Here is a 19,475-nt window from a genome sequence, read left to right on the forward strand (position 1 = left end):
AGATGCACTGTCACCATGAACTAACACAAACGTGAAACTCTGGGGTCTCAGCCTAAAACCTAAGTTGTAGGAATCCAGAAATCAAAGCTGTTTTAAGACAACGTACGACCAGATTAGAAGGGGGCTCAAACGTTGTAACGCAGTTGTTTTCCTTTTAGGACACTATCTAGATCAGAAGCGCTTGAAGCAAGGCCTGTACCGTCACCCGTGGGACGACATATCCTATGTTCTACCAGAGCACATGACTATGTGATAACCAGTAGTACTGCCTCAGAATGTCACTTCAAGAAGCTGGAAACCTGCACAGAGGACAGCCACAAATGGGACTTTGATGTATAAAGGCCATTGATGCATAGACATTGAGCTGCCTAGTTAAACTGTGCAAAGCAACTGTTTTATAAGAATAGAAACTTACTCAAAAACCAAAACTTATGATATTCCATGTTACCTGCTGTATTTAATACTGTCTCTCACACTTTTATTTTTTTCTACTCTTGTTTTATTTTGTTTCCAGGAAGGATTTTAAGGGTTTTGGGGGGGAATTTTTCTCATAGACGCAGTCATTTTGAACTTACCCTGACGGGGGGAAAAGTACCCATCATTCCCATAAGCTATGATTTGGGTGTTGTATTTTTTTCATTGTTGTTGGTTGTTTTTCATTTTGTTTACTGTGTGTTCATCTTCACAGTCTAATCATCATAGCCTGAGTAGTGGGACCACTGCTGATGTATAACCAATGCTACTCAAACTCTGGTGTAGTAATTTAAAATGTAAAGCTGTAACATACTGCTGTTAAAACTGTGAAACTCCACGTATTCCGGTGTCTGTATTTATGCAAACAACTTCTCATTTACTACTCGATTGCTGGTATATGGAATGTCAGTCTCCCGCGTTATCTGCAGATGCGAAAATAATCTCAGTAATAACTTTAGCATCCTACTTGTCTGTGTATTGTAACCAAACAAATAAATGATACACTACTAGCTTATCTGGATTCTTTTTTTTCCCCTTCTCCCTTTTAAAGGTTGGTTGTAAACTCTATCTGGCTCTCTGACGAGCTTGGAAGTACTTGTATAACCGCATGCCAAACCTCAGAGCAATTATTCCTCTGATAGTGTGTGTTCTAGAAGAGTTTTAAAAAAAACAAAACCACATGTGACTTACCCCGTAGTGTAGGTTAAGGGCTGCAACTTTGCAAAAGAGAAAAGAAAGAGTAGGAAAAAGAAGTATGTAAGTGGAGATAGCATTATACCCTGGTTATGGGGCTGTATCATGATGCATAGTAAAGATGGAATTGTCAGCTACACCTCGCTTTATTCTAATTAACAAACAAAAAAATGCATACCTCAGTCAGAGTTAGTGAATTTCTCACATGAAGTCCCTTCCTTGCAGGCTCACCTGAGAGAATGACGTTAAGAAGAAAAACGATCAAAAGGATAGCTCAAGGCTTTGACAAAAACCATGCCTGTATTTCAGGTGTAGCATCCCCGTACCCTTTGGCAGGGCCATCTCCTCTCTTTAACTTAACTTAAACCTGCACCACACCTAGCGAGCTCCCTTTGTGCTCCGTCACGAGGCGGGGGGCACAGGGGGAGCACCACGGGGCAGCCCCGGCGGCTCCCTCTCGCCCCGCTTTTCCCCCTTGCTGGCTGGCGACACCCCGAGGGAAAAGCAGCTCCTGTCTGTCCCTAGCCCTCACTTTTCAAAGCGGCGGGCGGGGAGGCCCCCGGTGCCTCCGGGCAGCGCTGGGGGGGGGGATGCTCGCCTCAAGCACCCCCTTCTCCCCTCAGGGCCCCGCGGCCGCCATTTTAGCTCGGGCGGCGGCGGCGCCTCCCCGCCAGGGGGCAGCGCGGGGCCGGCCGAGGCGGCGCAGGCGCGGTGGCCGCAGCCCCGCCATGGCGGACAAGATGGCGGCGGCCGCGGCATCGCCTCAGCCGCAGCCGGGCCCCGGGTCCTCGGCGGCGGTGGCGGTGGCGGTGGCGGAGGAGGAAGAGGAGGATGGCGGCGGCAGCGGGGGCCCACGGGGCGGTGGGGTGGACGGGGAGGTGGAAGCGGAGGAGTTCGGGTGCCCGGCGCACTGCGCTGACCTGGCGTGGCGGCAGAACGAGCAGCGCCGCCACGGCCTCTACTGCGACATCACTTTGGCTTTCGGCGGCGGCCGGCCGGGGGTTTGCCGCGAGTACCGGGCTCACCGCTCCGTCCTGGCCGCCGCCACCGAGTACTTCACGCCTCTGCTCTCGGGGGGCTTCGCCGAATCGCGCTCGGGCCGCGTGGAGCTGCAGAAGTGGAGCTCGGAGGGCGGCCCCGACCCCGACACGGTGGAGGCCGTCATCGGCTTCATGTACACCGGCACCATCCGCGTCAGCCCCGGCAACGTCCACGAGGTGCTGGAGATGGCCGACAGGTGAGCTCGACCCTCTTCTGTTCCTCCTCGGGGGGCTGCTTGCCAGGCCGCGGCATCACCCCGATTTATTCTTTCCACAGGTTTCTGCTGACCCGGTTGAAAGAGTTCTGTGGGGAGTTTCTGAAGAAGAAGCTCAATCTGTCCAACTGTGTCGCGGTTCACAGCCTGGCCCATATGTATTCCCTGAATCAGCTGGCCCTCAAAGCTCAGGATATGATCAGGAGAAACTTCCACAGAGTTATCCAAGACGAGGAGTTCTACACTCTGCCCTTCCACCTCATCAGAGACTGGCTCTCAGACTCGGAGATCACGGTGGACTCTGAAGAAGTCCTCTTCGAGACCGTTTTGAAGTGGGTTCAGAAAAATCCCGAGGAAAGAGAGAGGTACTTTGAAGAACTTTTTAAACTGCTGAGGTTGTCTCAGATTAAACCCACTTACCTTACTCGCCACGTCAAATCTGAAAGGCTGGTATCCAGCAACGAAGCCTGTGTGAAGTTGGTGTCAGAAGCTGTGGAAAGTCACGCCTTGAGGTCTGAGAACTTGCAGTCCGGTAATCTGCAACATTCCACTTGTCCCGTAGCGTTGCTGCCACGTTTTGGACAAAACATGGACGTCATTATGGTGATTGGTGGTGTATCGGAGGGAGGAGATTACTTGAGTGAGTGTGTGGGGTATTTCATCGATGAAGATAGGTGGGTAAACTTACCGCACATACACAATCATCTTGATGGGCATGCTGTTGCTGTGACAGAATCTTATGTTTATGTGGCTGGCTCCATGGAACCGGGATTTGCCAAGACTGTAGAAAGGTACAATCCAAATAGAAATATTTGGGAACAAGTCTCAAATTTAATAACCAGAAAACATTCCTTTGGCCTTACTGAAGTTAAAGGAAACTTGTACAGTATTGGCGGACATGGCAATTTCAGTCCTGGCTTTAAAGATGTAGCCATTTATAATCCCGAGCAAGACAAATGGCATAACCTGGAGTCAGCACCAAAGATTCTTCGTGATGTCAAAGCTGTTTCTGTAGAAGACCGATTTGTTTATGTTGCTGCTCGTACCCCAGTTGACAGCGATAGCGAAGATGGCTTGAGGGCAGTTATTATCAGATACGATGCTGAAACAAGGCAGTGGCAAGATGTAGAGTCTCTGCCGCTCATTGATAACTATTGCTCTTTTCAGATGTCAGTTGCAAACACAAACTTTTACCATACGGCATCCTGCTGCCCCAAGAGTTACCCTATCGATAATGAGGAAGCCAAGATAAAGATCTGTGGCAGAGCCTCAGACGAGATTCTTGAAAGTTTACCCCCAGAGGTTCTGAGCATTGAAGGGGCAGCTATTTGTTATTATAAAGATGATGTTTTCATCATCGGGGGGTGGAAGAACAGCGATGATATTGACAAGCAATACAGGAAAGAGGCTTATCGTTACTGTGCTGAGAGGAAGCGCTGGATGCTCTTGCCTCCCATGCCTCAGCCTCGCTGTAGAGCAACAGCCTGCCATGTGAGAATCCCCTTCAGGTGCTTGCAGGGCACACAAAGATATCCTATGCCACAAAACTTGATGTGGCAGAAAGATAGAATAAGACAAATGCAGGAAAGACAGATGCAGGAAATACACCGACACTCGCTAAGTTTACGAAGAATGCCACGCTCACAGATTGAGTGCTAGTGTCCGGAATATCACTCCTGATGAATCTAGTTTAGGAAATACTGGGCTAAACCATTTTCCTAGGCTCGATATGTCTTTATAAGACATCAGGATGTTGCTTGGGTTTGATGCGTAAAAATAACACCTCGTATTGAAAAGTAAGAAGCTCAAATTGAGGATGAATGGGAATTGAGAAACTATCAGAATCCAACAATATTACTTAACAGTGCCAAGGAAAAAACTACTTTCCTCTAATAGGTCACGAAATAGATCTTTCTTTTCAAGGGTTTCTGTTGAGTTAGTCTCTAACAGTTCTGTTTTGAAAATTGAAGATCTCTGTGTTACTTTGCCTGTTACATTTGTGTGTACTGAAAGCACCTGTTTTATTTGCACTTAATATTTTGACATTCCTTTGACCCTCCTCAGTGACTAAACTTCACGTATAATTAGTGTTAGTGCACTTGGCTTTCCAAAGTTGGAGGCGAGCGCAATAGTTACACGTACGTATGAAAATGAAAGCACAATCTTTCTTTATAAAGAATTACTTCAGGATGTTTCTACGGCTATCAACTATTTTGTAACTGTACGTTGTAGAGAGGCAGCGGAGTTTGTAGTGGTTGATCAGTAGAACGTCAGACACTTGCTAAAATGGAGAACTTGAGGCAGTGGGTCTTTTCCAGGTATGTCTGGAGATGCGCTGAGTTTGTCTTTGACAGCTTTGTTAGAAACTTGGGTCAACGGTCAGCCTGATGAAAGGAGTGGAAACCAGCGATGTAGTGTAGCCACATCAGCGTGGGTTAGTAAGAATGACATTATTGCCCAGGAATAGATTGAAACCTGAGCTACTTGTCGATCCTTTCTCAAATATTGCACGCGTTTAATTCAAGTGAAAAAGCAGAAGAACCCCCACAAGCCTGTTTGCAGCCTGTTTTTGACAATCAATACCTTTTGCCTTCAGCGTATTTTCCCTAGAAACTTAGGGTAGCTGTGCTGCAGTGCTGCTTAACGAATCAGCACTTGGTGTTCCTCCTGAAGGGACATCGTTGGCTCTCAGTTACTGATGACATGAAGATTTTTAGCTGCATCTGGAGTTTTCAGTCTGTAAATAGTTTACGCGTGTACTGTGGATGTAAGGGTTAACCTGATTAAAGGTACCTTTGGGAGTTTTGAGGTAGTTTTGCATATATCGGGGCCCTGCTTGGCTCTGGTTTGTTTAACTGCTATACCCCCGAGGAACAGAAGGTGGAATAGTTCCTTGGGAGCATCGATGCCTCTCGGTTATTGCTCCCACTGAACACTCCTCCCTGATCTGAAGAGCTCCAGGACAGTTTTCGTTACTAGTGGATTCAGTGCATCCTTCCTACCTCCTTTCCTTCCCCATCCTTCCCTTCATTTGAATGTTCCAGGTTTTCACTTGTGACCAAACTCAGGACCTTAGGGAAGGGAAAGGGAGGAGTCACCAGGTTGTTCCCAAACTTACACAGACTAACATTGATGAAGAAGGTGTTTACTGTCTTCGGTTCGTATGATAATTTGCTGGTGGTTTTGATGTGGGCAACCTCATTGCAAAAGATCCTCTAAACACTTCTTGTTTGTTTGTTTGTTTTTGTTGTTTTTTTAACTGTTTGGCTTTCTGAACTGATACTTCTCATTTTCCAATTCAGCAGGCAACCTAGATCATATCTGAAACACTGGGTAAGTCTTTCAACCACATAATATGTAAAGGTTTCTCTGATGTGTACTTTCCTTAATGCTCCACTTTGCAGTTCACTCGTCACTTTGTTATCAATAACTGGTCTTTTTGTAATAAGAGAATAACCCAGCCATGTAAGTTAGATTGAAAATCCAACAGTTCAGTCTCAAATTACTTACTGATGGTAATCATCCTGTGTTGTATTTGCCTGTTGGATTATTATGCAAGGGCAGATTAAATTGTACAGTGCTGGCTTAGTGCAAGAGAGGAAATGTTTAAGTTTGTTCAGGCTTAAGGCTGATGTTCAGAAGTGACTGTTGCCAAATCAGCTCATGTAGGCCCTTACAGAAGGGGTTAATCAGTGGAGTTTAGCCCATGAACTCTTGTGGGTTTGGCTGGAATATTTTTCAGAATTACTGCCCCTACAGCAGGGTTTGTGAGTGGAAGATGTGCAAATGCCTCACAGCTTTTGTACAAACCCCATTGATTTAACCTACGTGGGAGCTGAATTTAAGACACTTTGTCAGACTTTGCACAGAAGCACCCAAGAAGAGTTTACCTCTTCTATCCCACCGACTGGGCTATAAGGATTTGATGAGCAAAGGATGGTAGCATGGCAGACCACCACAGCTCTGTCAAAGCCCTTATGTAGTCTGTCGGCAAATCTGGGACAATTTTGGGGGGGGAATACTGAGATTGTTGTTTCAGTTAAATAGCCTGATATATGGCAGCATGCAACAAAGTTAGAAGCAAGAACAAACTTCTTGTAGTCTCTCTTTTTCTAAGCAAATTTGATATTTGCACATACTGTGAGAACTTCCACCTGACATACACTCTGTCTAGTTTACTGAAGACATTCCACTTAAAGACAATGTCAAAATGGCTTAATATCTGTTTAACGTGTGGATGCCAGCCATGATTTTGTGTGTGATGCACTATGTCTCTCCTTCTGTGTTCTGTTTGCATGAGGAGTGATGGACAGTGTGAACAGCACCGGTTTGCTCTAACTTTTGCTAGGCCAATTCAGTGGAATTTTTAAGTAGTGAGTTTTTTTTTTTTTTAGCCTTGACTTTAAGTGGACCAATTGCTTTGCAGTTTTTTAACTGACAAGTCTAACCATCCATTGTCTCACCTGTAGGTGTTCAGAAGAACTGAATTTGGCTGTAATTTAGCTCACTAACCTGTGAAACGTGTAACAAACTCCTTGGGGCCCTTGACTGCTGTAGCTTGCTGGGTATTTATAAAAAATGATCCTATAAGCAACAGGCTGGGAATTCTTTCACTGTGTTTGTACTGGCTAGTTAAATGTCAGTAAGATCCTAGTGTGAATAAGTATTACAAGGCTGACTTCTGGCCCTCTAAATGTAAAGGAACATCAGATGGTGTTTTTCCTCCTCCTTATGACAATCACACCTCTATAGCTGTACTGAATGTGTGCCACAAAATGCATGTTTCACGTCCTGTTGTTCTGCTCAAGGTATTAGTGAAGTAGGACACGTCCTGCCCAGCACTAGGTGCTCACTGTAGTCAGTTCTAGGTGCCATAAATGTACATAATATTTTATAAGGACATGAATACCCTGTTAGTATGCTGGGTTTGTATATATTTTCAATAAGACTTCCTCTCACACGTAGTAGGACACTACTCCAGAAATAAATGCCAACTTTTTAACATACGTAATGAATAATGATCCTAGATGGATCACTATTCACAACTTGAGTCACTGAGAATAGCAACTTCTGAGGTTATTTTCAACACAACGTTGCAATACTATGGGGTAACATTCAGTGGGTTTAAGAAAGTAAATGTTTTATGGCTTAGATTTATTTTCAGCTGTGTCCATGTTATGTTACAAAGTAAACCATATTTCTAATTTGACAGTCTTAAGTGGAAGTCTTATAAAACAGGTGCTCCTGAGGATCTAATCCTATTACTAATGCGAATGTTAAGTGTGGAACTAACTAGATGTTCGAAGACCATTAATAGTCAGATACTCCTTATAGGTCCATGTCACTGTGGATCACGGCAGCTGTACTCTCCTCAATGTTAATGTAGACTTCAGCAAGTTGCTTGGGCAAGCAGCACTCCTGTACTTACTTCCAGTAAGGTAAAGTAGTGTGTGTCTATAGGCTGTTTGAAACTCCTACTGTAATGTTCTTCACATTAAATACACTGTACTAAAGTTTATTGTAATAAGTGAATCAATGCAAATAAACCTTTTATTTCTCTAGCGTTCTGTCGTGCGTTGTGCCTCTTCCTGGCAGCCAATACGTCTATATCATACTTTTTTTTGGTGCCACAGAGTGAAAGTTTTACTTACTAATCATTCTTCTGGTCTGTATCAATTGTGCTTACTTTTAGAATAAGCGAATACATTAATTTGCTGCTTAGAAGACTTTATTAGCTAAGGGGAGCCATTTATACAGGCAGGGTACTTGTTGAGGAAGTGTACTTGACTTCTGTTTGCAGTGACTCCAGGCTGTAGTCACGTCTGGCGGCGTACTCGCCGACGTTCGACAGCCCTGGCACCACGCAACAGCTCAAAGCACTGCGGTAGATGCCCATGTCGTGAGCATCGTACCAGTCGTCAGCTTTTTCGTCGTAACACTCGACGTTGAAAGTGGTAGTAAAACCGTTAAAGCCACCAACCACAAACAAAAGGTCGTCCACCACCTCGATGCCAAAGTTGCTGCGAGGGTTGAACATGGTGGGGACGGTGCGCCACGTGTTGGCGATGGGGCTGTAGGCTTCCACGGTCCGCAGACGGTTCACTCCGTCAAATCCTCCTACCTGCAAACGTCAAAGGTACAGAGCTGAAATAGGCCTTTCCCCTTCTGCGTTGTGGATGTGTAAGACTTTCAACTTGTCCCGCTTTGTCGAGTTTGAGCATCGTCTCAAAACACAACGCAGACTGCCCCCTTCTTGTTCCAGAGCTTCCAAATCTTGTGTGTCTGTCAGATTCTTATACTTACCCACATGCTGCATTTAGGTTCTGTGTAGGATAAGCAGGACCAAGCAGAAGTACTGAGCTGCTAAAAGATTTTATCAACAGCAGAAAATAATTTCTTTGCTATGACTGTTTCAAAGTTACATATTTTCTCCTAAAGAAAAGCATACAGGTGACAGTAGTTTCAGGGGTATTTTAACCATTCTTGCCCTCAACTTTCTTCCCCAGATCTCACTTTGATTTTCAAGCTGGCCACTTGCTTCTAGCTGGGAGATGCAGGTTAGCAGAGTTTCAGCCCATTAAACAACAAAAAAGTACCACGAGTGCTGGGTGCTGTTGTGGCAGAGGTACCACTTCTACCTTACCGCATACACTTGTTTTCCATATGCAATCACACCTACTCCACTTCTTCTGCTTCTCATGGGGGATATAAAGGTCCACTGATCTGTTGTGGCATCGTACACTTCAGCTGTGGATAAGCATTCATTCCCATTGAACCCACCACATATATACACCTGTTTAAAGGAGGAAAAAAAAAAAGGTGAGCAGGGTGCTTGTATTGGTGGGAGAACATGCTGAGAAGAAAATGGCCTGACTGTTTTTTTTTTTATGTTAATTTTTTTTTAAGAGAATAGTCTTTTTGCCCTGGGTTGGAGGTAGTAACAGTGCAGGGAGTTACACGAAGCAGCAGGGTTTTGATCCGTTTTTTCCTGAGCTGTGTGAAGCATCCAGGCGTGGTATGTGACCTGCAGCCACAAGTATTGTCCAGCAGCAGCCAGTTTCACCTCTTAGCTTTATATCTGTAGCTCCAGGATTTAATGAGCAAGGTTTACGTGAACTTTTCCCCCTCTGTTTTAAATGACTCATCATGTTAAAGGGAGCGATTGCTTCGTGTCTAGCTCCCACAGCTCCTCTTTTCTATCTAGAGGACTAATTCTGGGTGGAAGCTCTGTTCATCCAGCACACAAGGCTGAGCTCCACGAGGCTCTCCACCCCACCACCCTCTAAAAAAGCCCAAGGCTCGTGCTCACTGTGTAATGCTGCCCAGTGCTATCTGTTTGCTGCCTTGTCCTGCTCACCATACTACAACCAGAACCGCTGTCACAAATCCCCCCAGGCCTTTTACCTTGTCGTACAGCGTGGTTGCACCAGCGTCGCTTCTCTGCTCGTGCATGGGGGCGATCAGCGTCCACTGGTTGGTCTCGGGCTCGTAGCGTTCGGCCGTGCTGAGGCGCGTGTACCCGTCGAACCCCCCCATGGCGTAGATGTAGTTGTTGAGCACGGTGACGCTGACGTAGCAGCGCCGCGAGTGCATGGGCGCGACCTGGTGCCACGTTTTCTTCAGCGGGTCGAACCGCTTGACGCTGTTAAAGTAATCCACGCTGTCGAACCCTCCGATAACGTAGACGAAGCCTTTCAGGAAAGCGGTGCCGTGGTAGGCGCGGGGGCTCTCCTCCTGGCATGTCACGTTCACCCACTTGTCTGCCCGGGCATCGTAGGTCTCGATGGCGTTGGTCGGGCTCCCCCCGCTCCAGCCCCCGATGGCGAAGAGGATGGCGTAGGGCAGGCGAGGCCGGGTGAGGGGGTTGACGAAGTCAGAAACCGAGGGGCCGTTGGCGCTGAGGTCGTACATGGCCGTCAGCGCGTTGATGATGATGGGCTTGCAGTCCTCGTTGTCCTTCACGTAATCGTGCATTTTGACTTTCTTCATGAAGTGGTCTGCCTGCATCAACGCCAGTCGGACCTGAAAACGCAAGCGGAGGTGAGGGTATTGGTGTTAAATGCTTAACATTTTGGTGTCTTTCCCAGATAGGTCTGATGCTGGCTGGCTTTGATTTCAGGCTAGAGTGTTGTCTAAAGCTTATCACAGAACCAGAGAATTAAACGTGTGGCTTTTAGCTTGTCTTGAAAAGGGTACACAAGGGTAAATGATCCCATTTTGGGGGAGCCTGCCACGACTCTGCCATGGCACTCTCCTGCCCGCAGGCTGAAGCTGTTCTAGCTCCTGCTGCTGTTTGCATAGTGCAGCTTGTCTACAAACACCCATAAGCTTTGTGTACCTGGCCATAATGTCAGCCCGTGTAATCTTCAGCCCTTCCCGGATGTGAGGAATGATTAAACTCATGAGGAAACGTGCGCTTAAAAGGGCCTCCCCAACCTCGGCAGAGCACGTAACAGCACGTAACGCGCGCTTTTCCCCGAGCAGTGCTGGGAGGCTGCTATTTCCTCCGCTCTGACGAGGAAAGAGAAGCGAGCCACATCTCCAGAGCCACGTAGGGGGGCAGGATAGGTGCCACCGCAGCAGCACTGACCTTGCTCAGCAAGACGGAGATGTACTGCTTCCTGTTCTCAGGGTCATGGGCGATCCACTTCAGGATGGCCTCGAACACCACGTCTTCTTGTTTCACGTTGAGTTCGTCTTTCTCGATGATGCCCTTCAACTCGTCGACGGAGAGGTCTAGAAACTCCGTGGACACTTTGATCAGCTCCTCGAAGTTATGGAGGATGAACGTGTAGGCAGTTTGTTGCAGGTTGGGACAGTGGTAACAGTTTGTGAGTCGGCAGATGCCGATGCAATTCTCCAAGCACAGCTGAGATTTCAAGAACTCGCAGCACAGTCTGACGATGCCCATGATGTTGAACTGGTCCGCTGCGGACAGCAAACTTTCAACATTCTCGGCGGTGACCGGTACTGTCCTGGTGTAGGCATACTCGATAACGAGCTTCATCATTTCAGGTGAAATGCCAGGGATTTTGTATACAATCTTCTCTTTGTTGTTCCAGCCACTGGTAAACAAAGCCCTGACAAAAATAATAATAAAAAAATAAAATAAAAAAGCAATGTTGGGGGAAAAAAAGGCTTTTCCTGTGTTAACCCCCGACCCTGTTTTCCCATATGCCTTCCTCCCTGGGCACTGGTTTTGGGCACTAGCAGCAGTCATGCTGGGAGGCCCTGTGGTTTATTGATCCGTGTTTTACCAGCTTGTTGGATGGTTTAAAATAGGAGCCACAGCCTCAGGCCGTGGACAGAGAGCAACAGAGCCCATGGCCACCTTGCTCCAGAGACTAACGGTGTGGGGGGCAAGAAAAACTTGTGCTAGGGGCCGGGCTGGCCACGTTCCCAGCCCTACATTCATCAGACACCGCTGCCAAGGTATCTGCAAAATGCCAGGGTGTGGGGTTTCGTTCTGGTGACCAGGCTGCTATCAGGACTATCTACATCTGCTGGCCGAGAGGTTTAGTGCCGACATAAGCACCAGAGGTACATTAAGAGCATCTGACCCAGCCTAGGAAATGCCATTTGTCCCCATTCCCCCTGTAAACTCATTTCTGGTACTGACCTAAAATAATGACTGCAGCTACAGAGGATGTTCTTGTGAGCATTGAATTCAAACCCATTCACGTCAATGATCACGTCACAGAGTTTCCCTTCCAGGCGAAGCTCGTTGAAGATTTCGCAAGCCATCGCACTCATCTTCCTCTCCATTTGTGAGGCCGAAGAGCTGGTGGGAGCCGAGGTGTCGTCCATGTTGGAGCCGGGGTCAGCGGAAGGAGCTTCTCTAAGGTGCTACAGGGCTTTCTCCTTGCCCTCCTACATTTTGTCCGAAACGCTGCCTTGTCTGGTGGTTCTGGAACCTGCCCCATAGTGAGCTCACAGAGGCCGGGAGGACCCGGGAGCTGCTGCCTGTGGGGCTGGGGGGGCTCAAGCCCTGTGGGCACGGGGGTCCTGCTCCTCCTCGTTCCCCCAAATCTCAGCATAGACAAGGCTGGACCTTGTACCCACACCTCGCTGGTGGCTGCTCAGGGCACAGACAGCCCCGTGCCTCCCGTGCAGCTTGCTTGTATCATTTAGCCCCCATATAAAGCCCCCCCCATGGCAGGCACCAACTGCTTAGAAGTGCCCCAACACGATGGAGGAAGCCAAGACACGGGCTTGCTCGGGCGGGTGGTGAAGCCACGAGCCTTGCACTGCTTCTTCTTCGGAGGGGAAGTTTTTTTTTTGGGGGGGGCTAAGCCCAGGGAGAGGAAAGTGGGGTGCACCTGGGGTCCCCTCCTGACTCCTCAGGGCCACCTTCCCCATGGACTCTGTCACGGCTGTAGGTGAGATGGGTGCCAAGGGAGCACCTCTAGGACTGGTGTAAACAAGAAAAATAAATTAAAAAAAAATAGTTTAAAAAAAAAGTAATAAAAGTAATAAAAAGTTTGGACTTCTTCATTTTGCTGCTGGTGTGGTTTTATTATTTATTATTATTATTTTATTTTATTTTTTTTAAGTTAGACGGTTCTGTGACAGCGCTGGGGAGGATGCAGCCGCTAGCAGCCCTTGCCACGTATTTTTATTTATTTAATTAATTATTTTTAACCTTTCTCTTTCGCCTTCCCGGCTCGGGGGCTTCTCGCAAAGGAGCCGCAGCAGCGAGCGGCGGGGGGGGGAGATCGCGGAGCGGGGTGCACCCGGAGGCGACGGGAGACCCCGGCCAGCTCCGAATACCCCCAAATACCCCCCAAATACCCCTAAATTTCCCCGAATACCCCCGGGTCCTTCCCCCCCACCCCGGACCCGCCTCCCTGCCCGGCTCCTCCCCGCGGCTGCGCGGCCCCGGCTGGGCCCTGGCGGAGCGGAGCGGGGCGAGATGGTGAGCGCGGGGCCGGGGGGGGGGGTCCCTGGGGAACGGGGAGAGCAAGGGCTGGGGGCACCCAACCCCTCTGGGGTGTCCCTGAGCCCCTGGGGGGGGTCTCTTTGCCTGCAGGTGCCCGAGCTGGAGAAGCCCACGGTGCGCATCCTGCGGCCGGAGCGGGTGCTGGGGATAATCCGGGCCATCAAGGAGCAGGGGAGCAGCAAGCTGCAGGTACCGGGCCCCAGCACCGTGCTTTCACCTCCTCCCCCCCCCCACACACACACCCTAATTTTTGCATTCCCCCCCCCCCAGCACCCAGATGCACACAGCACCCTCTCGGCGCGGTTTGCTGGTGCAGAGGGAAAAGCCCCAGACGAGCTGGGGGGAGCTGTGTTTGCAGGCTGCCCTTTGCTTCCCTCTTATGCAAGCTATAAATATTAGCCAAGCCCCAAACCTTCCCCTACACACACACCCAGTCGGGAGGATTAAGCCTTTTGGTGCTGATAAGAGTGCCTGGGGTGCAGGAAGGGTGCTGCCTGGCTCAGCTGGGGGGGGGGACATGTGCTTCCAGCTGGCAAGGGCACCCAAATTCCCATCCCCAAGCTGCTCCCGTGCTCTGCTGCGGCTCTGTGCTCTCACGTGAGATGTGCTGACGCCGGATTTGCATCCTTGGCCGGGTACTGCAAGGGCAGAATGAGCTGGCTCACCTGCAGCTTTTGGTCTTTTCTCACCCTCCAGGTCATCTCTGACTTCGACATGACGCTGAGCAGGTTTGGGTGCAACGGCAGGCGCTGCCCCACGTCGCACAGTAAGTTAAAAAAGCCTTGCTGTCGGCTTTTCCTGCCCCTAATTCTGGAGGGTTTCTGTGTCTGTATCCGCAGCGGGTGCTGCTTTCACAGCCCTCACCTCTAGGCAGCCCAAAAACCATCTCCTGGTCTTTGTGCTCCAGCTTTGCAGACGAGACTCGCAGATGCTCCTTCCCTTTCTCACGCTCGAATCCTAAAACTTTCAGCCTTCACGTTTCTGGGCTACAGAAAGGGAATTTTGTCTTTGCAGATATCCTCGACAACAGTCGTGTTGTTAGTGAGGACGGCAAGAAGAAGGTAAGCGTTGTTTTGCAGGGCTCTTCATCCCCATGGCCCATCATCTTGGGCTTATATTGGCTGATGATAACAGAGGGGAAAGTAAAAATGAAAGTTTCATTTGCATACTCAGCTGTGGGCTTTTTTGGTCTGATAAGAGCAGGAAGCGTGTCTGCTTACTCCTCTGTACCTGGAGTATTTGGGCCAAGAGGAGATGCAGCCAAGCTAGCGGTGGATTAACTCTTCCTTCAGAGATCCCCAGATTTGCTCTGAGTGAAGTGGTTTTGGCCGTGTTTTTGTTGTGTATTGTGTTGCTTTGGGGGAATTCAGAAGTGCTGCGTCTGCTGATTACGGTCTCTTTGGACTCAATGTTCGCTCTGTGTTCTCACTTGCGTACGATGTTCCAGTTAAAGGATCTGCTGCACTATTACTACCCCATAGAAATCGATCCCAACCGGACCCTGGAAGAGAAACGTCCCCTGATGGTGGAGTGGTGAGTGCCTACCTGTGGTCTACTTGTTTCCTTGGGGAGCACTGGGGGAAACAGGAGAAAAAGGGAATTCCTGAGTCGAGGCCAGGCACAGAGGAACGTGCTGAGCCCTAGAAGTGGTTCCTTTTGCTTGTAGGGTCCCCTTTAACATTTTTTGGGTGTGTGGCACGCGCTCACCTGATTGTGCCTGTCACACCCAGCTGGCAAATAATTTGAGTCACTGGATAAAAAGCAAAAGCTACAAGATCTTGAAGAGAAGGGGGGGCTGTCCTTGTTGTCCTTGCCTTCAGGCACGGGAGTGGTGGTGCTGGATCCCTGGCACGGGTCTGATTTCCCCGCACGCTGGTGCCTGATGTTGGTGCTGGCAGTTCCCTGGGTCTCACAGCATGTCCTTGGGTGAGGGACGTGAGGATGCAGCTGAGCAAGTTGGTTGTTTCAGAGCAGAAAGCCATAGATAAATCAGTGCTTATCACCTCCTCCTGGCACCTCTTTGCCCCCCGAGGACTGCAGTGCACAAGACTTGCACTTCCTATAGGCTTAGCAGCCATACCAGAAAGTTTCTAGCTATTAATTTTCTGCCTGCCTCGAGCTTGGCTGCCCAGGAAGCTCACCCTGCTGCCTTTCCCTAGGTGGACCAGGGCCCACGACCTGCTGTCGCAGCAGAAGATCCAGAAGGGTGACATCGCCCAGATAGTCAGGGAATCGGACGTGATGCTGAGGTATGTGCCGGGGGGTCAGTGCGCTGCCTGGGGCCCTTCCTCCCCTGCAAGTAGTTCCCCCAAGGCCACGTCGCCGCTCGTGTTTTCGGAGAAGAATCTGGGGGAAGCTGAACTGATTTCTCACTTCACCTGCTCGCTCTGATCCTCACGCCGCCCCCGACGTGCAGCAGATGCAAATCTCTCTTCCTTCCTGGGGCTGAGCTTTGTGACAGAGCCAGAAGCCAGCACCACCAGCTGCAGCCTGAGCTTTGCTCCCCGAGGCTGCGGGCTGCCCGGCTCCTGGGCTGGCTCCTTCCTGCCCAGAGCCTCTTCCATCTCCTTTCATCTTGGCAAGGAGCACCCAGATGAAGCTCCCCGAGCCTGGGCAGGCAGCAGGCAGCTCCCCTCTTCCAGAATAGATTTTCTCCCCGCTCACTGTAACCGCTGAGCCTTATCCAGGCCCTTGACTCAGCATCAGGTTTCACCCACAGCACTAAACCGTTGCCCTAAAAAATGCTGCCGAAGCCAGCTGTGGCGGAGATGTTCCTGGAAGTGGCGCAGGGAACCCTGCTTGGAATGAGCTGCCGGTCTCAGGGGGGAGGTGGTACCGTGTGTCTGGTTTTCTGTGGGGTCAGAGCTCCTTTTGTGCATGGAAATCATGTCCTGGCACCCGCGCTGGTGGGCACGTGCCTGAGCTTGCCGGGCTGGGTGCTGCTCTCAGGGGGCTCTGGGTGCTCTCAGGAGGCTCTCAGGGGTCTCTGGGTGCTCTCAGGAAGCTCTCAGGGGGCTCTGAGTGCTCTCAGGAGGCTCTCAGGGGGTTCAGGAGGCGCTGGGTGAATGGCTCACATGCCTCACCTTGCTCCATACCTCCCCGCAGGGTTGTTTTGTTGAGGTGAGGTCCGGTGGCTCTGCTGTGCACCCTCAGCGTGCACCACAAAACCCCAAAGCACCTTGATTTTTGCAGAGCAGGCACAGGCTTTTCTTTTTGGGGAGTCCCAGGCAGAAACGTGAGCCTTGGAGCTGAGAGTGTTGGCAGCCCACCGTGCACAGAGCACCTTTTGCTGGGAGGGAGTAACATAATACTCTGTCACGGACGCTTCTCCTCCAGGGATGGATTCAATGAATTGTTTGATCAGCTGTACAAGTACAACGTCCCCATATTCATCTTCTCTGCTGGCATCGGCGATGTCCTCGAAGAGATAATCCGGCAGGCCAACGTCTTCTATTCCAACGTCAACGTGGTGTCCAACTACATGGACTTCGACGACAGCGTGAGTCCGTGCAGCGAGCCTGCAGGGGGGAGGTTTGTGAGGCTGGAACGTGGTGTTGTGATAGATTGAACAGACACACTGCTAGGTTCAAAGCTGCCAGTTAAAATTATGAAGTATTGGATCCCTCTAGATAGGACCGGCCCTTTTCTGGGCCATGGGAGCACCGTAGGGGCTTTGGGATGCCTTGCTGCCACCACAGATAGCACAGGAGCAGCTGAGCATCGATGCTCAGGATTTTGTAGGTTCCTCATCTTCCAAACTTGCTTTTGGAAGCTGAAGGTGAACTCTGTGTTGGGTATGCCCCGGGCTGGATGCTGATCCGGCGCTGCACGGTCAGCATGGAGTTAACCGGCCGCAGAGGTCCCCCCGATCTGAAAGCCAGATGTCCTTTAAAGCAGCTTGGAAGGCCTTTGTTGATGTGCGAAAGCCTGAAAAGTCCCAGTTCACATCAGAAAATGACCTGCTGTGCACAATGAAGCCCTCTGTTCCCATGGGTGGTGTGCTGGGGCCGGCAGCCTCCGGGGGAGATGGGGCAGCGGAACAGCCCTGCCTCCCTCCTGGGGCTCCCCTGATTGTGGCTTTCCACGGCCCCTGAAGAACACCAGGGCAGTACAGAGCCCAGCCCGAGATCTCCAGGATCCTTCGGGTTCTCACCATATGGAACAGGCTCATCCTGCAAAATGGGGCCCTTGGGGCCTCTCTCCCCGTGTTTTGTGGCTCCTTGGGCACGTCTCGGAGACGAGAGCTGTCATTCTGCGAGCGTCCCCACCTTATCCCCCTCCCAGAAGGGAGCCTGCAGCTGCAGCACTGCAAAGGGGTTGCTTTGGGATCAGCGTGGCTGTCCTGTTTTGCACAGGGAGTCCTCAAGTGCTTCAAGGGACCTCTCATCCACACCTACAACAAGAACAACAGCGTCCTGCAGGGGACGGAGTATTTCCAGCAGCTGAGCGGCAGGACGAGCATCATCCTGCTGGGGGACTCCATGGGGGACCTGACGATGGCAGACGGGGTTCCCAGTGTGGAGAACATCCTCAAGATCGGCTTTCTCAATGACAAGGTGGGTGTGAGAAGCAGCCCTCTTGCTGCCAGAGCGTGGGGGATGCTGGATTTGTCTCAGCTCCCGTGGAGCGTGCAAGGGAGCTGTGGAGCTCCTGGTGCACTTCAGGCATTTTTTTGGGGGTGGTTATTGAGTTATTGGCCCTTCTTGTCTATAGCACCAAGAAATGCAAGGGGTGTGGGTGCAGCATCTTCATTCTCAGCTGTTCACAGTCCTCTTTCTCTGTGGTCCTCTCCTCTTCTCCCTTCCCTGGTGGCCTCACGGCAGGTGGAAGAGCGAAGGGGGAAGTACCTGGACTCCTACGACATCGTTCTGGAGAGCGACGAGACGCTGGATGTGGTCAACGGCATCCTCCGCTACATCCTTCTGGAGACATGAGCTGGGAACCTGGCATCCCAGCCCTGGCCAGGGGAACCAGCGGACGTCCTTCCACTGGCAGAGCCGGGCTGGGTTTTCTGGTACCCGCCTGAATCCATCCTGGTGCCTGGGGCAGCCTCCCTGCCCCGGCTCTTGTGTGTCGTGTCCATCCCGAACCTCACCGCCTGTCCTCCTGGAAGCGGAGGGCTGAGATGTGGGAAGCAAGGAGCCTGCTCCTTGTGCCCCGTCGGCTCTGCTGCTTCCCCCTCAGACCTCGTCCCAGCTCCGGGGGCCACACAAACCATTGGTGTTCGGGGCAGAGACATCCCTGCGCTTAGCTTCAGCGGCTGAGCGCAGAAACGGAGGTGGTTTGCTGTTGGTTGAGGGCAGACCCGTTTTAGATCGAAGCTGTTCGGTTTTAACTGCGTTCCCATCTAAGAAAACAAATTTCTCTCCTGATGTCCTGTGTTCTGTGGCTTTGAGGTGCTCAGGCTGAGCTCCGGGCACCTCTGGGCATTGCCAAGCAGTGCTCCTGCTGCTGAAAATCCACTGATCCCTGTGCCTTCAAGTCTCAGCCTCTGCTCCCTCTGCTCCTGCGTGGGTGCAGGACCCATTGCCCAGCAGGGCTTTGGGGTGGGAAGGGAAAGGAAAAGGGAAGGGGAAAGAGAAGGGAAGGGTTTGGGCAAATGCTGCAGCAAGGCTGGGGCTGGGAGAAGCGTTTGAAGCCCATGGGTGGGATTGGGGAGGAGCAGCCAGCTGCGGTGTGGGGCGTTTTGGGGAGCATTTTAGGTAAGGGTGATTCCATCCGAAACTGCTGGGCTCGTTCTGGGCTCTTGGAGGAGCGGTAGAAAGAAGCCCTTTTATTTTTGTGGAGCCTCTGGTGAAATTAATGAAGAGGAAAACTCTTGACAGCCCCAATGGCAAGCGGCAAACTGAGACCCTGGCGTGGGAAACTGCTCTCATCCCACCCTGCTGTGCTGATGGCAGGGACCTGCACCTCGCGGTGTGAGCTGCAGTAGGGCTGCGTGGGGAAGGTTAGGATCCAGCCCCCGTCCGCAGCATGTAACTGGTGGCACCTCTTGGCCTGTGAGCTCCATGTCCAGCCCTCAGCTCGCTCACTGCCCTCCGTGTGGGCTGAGAACATTTAATTTGTGAACAGCACAGATTTCCTTCTCTAAGATGAAATAAAAGACCCAGGTGA

The 19,475-nt window shown here is 50.6% G+C and overlaps 5 protein-coding genes across 8 annotated transcripts in view; 3 read left to right on the forward strand and 2 right to left on the reverse strand.

Annotated features, from left to right (window-relative positions):
- The window catches only part of ACLY (ATP citrate lyase), a 28,629-nt gene extending 27,641 nt beyond the window's left edge, over positions 1–988 (forward strand). For both annotated transcript variants that reach the window (XM_084496338.1, XM_084496339.1), the window contains one exon: positions 159–988. In XM_084496338.1, coding sequence (XP_084352464.1) covers positions 159–253 — 95 coding nt within the window. In that variant the 3' untranslated portion in view covers positions 254–988. The remainder of the gene's footprint in view (positions 1–158) is intronic.
- An 889-nt stretch (positions 989–1,877) lies between these two features.
- Positions 1,878–7,983, forward strand: KLHL11 (kelch like family member 11). Of its 2 annotated transcripts, XR_014685511.1 has the most exons (3): positions 1,878–2,404; positions 2,485–5,755; positions 7,757–7,983. XR_014685511.1 is itself a non-coding variant. In XM_084496359.1 (2 exons), exons 1-2 carry the CDS (start codon positions 1,896–1,898, stop codon positions 4,079–4,081), a joined length of 2,106 nt encoding a protein of 701 aa, XP_084352485.1. In that variant the 5' UTR covers positions 1,878–1,895; the 3' UTR covers positions 4,082–7,983. The 2 variants fall into 2 exon arrangements, 1 of the variants encoding a protein (XP_084352485.1); XM_084496359.1 differs by having other exon boundaries at positions 2,485–7,983.
- Positions 5,969–8,731, reverse strand: LOC311422752 (uncharacterized protein; the record flags this gene model as incomplete). Its single annotated transcript, XM_084496103.1, has 2 exons — positions 5,969–8,543; positions 8,726–8,731. 2 exons carry the CDS (start codon positions 8,729–8,731, stop codon positions 8,172–8,174), a joined length of 378 nt encoding a protein of 125 aa, XP_084352229.1. The 3' UTR covers positions 5,969–8,171.
- On the reverse strand, positions 5,969–12,229 carry LOC311422865 (kelch-like protein 10; the record flags this gene model as incomplete). Its single annotated transcript, XM_084496361.1, has 4 exons — positions 5,969–9,215; positions 9,827–10,444; positions 11,013–11,502; positions 12,042–12,229. 4 exons carry the CDS (start codon positions 12,227–12,229, stop codon positions 9,057–9,059), a joined length of 1,455 nt encoding a protein of 484 aa, XP_084352487.1. The 3' UTR covers positions 5,969–9,056.
- On the forward strand, positions 12,137–18,733 carry NT5C3B (5'-nucleotidase, cytosolic IIIB). Of its 2 annotated transcripts, none has more exons than XM_084496363.1 (9): positions 12,137–12,265; positions 13,452–13,550; positions 14,058–14,127; positions 14,376–14,422; positions 14,809–14,894; positions 15,521–15,610; positions 16,698–16,860; positions 17,717–17,917; positions 18,185–18,733. In XM_084496363.1, exons 3-9 carry the CDS (start codon positions 14,076–14,078, stop codon positions 18,293–18,295), a joined length of 750 nt encoding a protein of 249 aa, XP_084352489.1. In that variant the 5' UTR covers positions 12,137–12,265; positions 13,452–13,550; positions 14,058–14,075; the 3' UTR covers positions 18,296–18,733. The 2 variants fall into 2 exon arrangements, with proteins under 2 accessions (XP_084352489.1, XP_084352488.1); XM_084496362.1 differs by lacking the exon at positions 12,137–12,265 and adding an exon at positions 13,129–13,337.
- Positions 18,734–19,475: the final 742 nt, after the last annotated feature.

This window comes from Aythya ferina (genome assembly GCF_964211825.1).
Source record: "Aythya ferina genome assembly, chromosome: 23".
Taxonomy (NCBI): Eukaryota; Metazoa; Chordata; class Aves; order Anseriformes; family Anatidae; genus Aythya; species Aythya ferina.

Excerpts from the sequence above, each read along its gene's own strand:
- KLHL11 (XM_084496359.1), top strand. The coding sequence starts at position 1,896 with ATGGCGGACAAGATGGCGGCGGCCGCGGCATCGCCTCAGCCGCAGCCG. Across the intron at positions 2,405-2,484 it reads GTGCTGGAGATGGCCGACAG|GTTTCTGCTGACCCGGTTGA; the intron begins GTGAGCTCGACC and ends TTCTTTCCACAG.
- NT5C3B (XM_084496362.1), top strand. Across the intron at positions 15,611-16,697 it reads GAATCGGACGTGATGCTGAG|GGATGGATTCAATGAATTGT; the intron begins GTATGTGCCGGG and ends CTTCTCCTCCAG. Across the intron at positions 16,861-17,716 it reads ACATGGACTTCGACGACAGC|GGAGTCCTCAAGTGCTTCAA; the intron begins GTGAGTCCGTGC and ends TGTTTTGCACAG.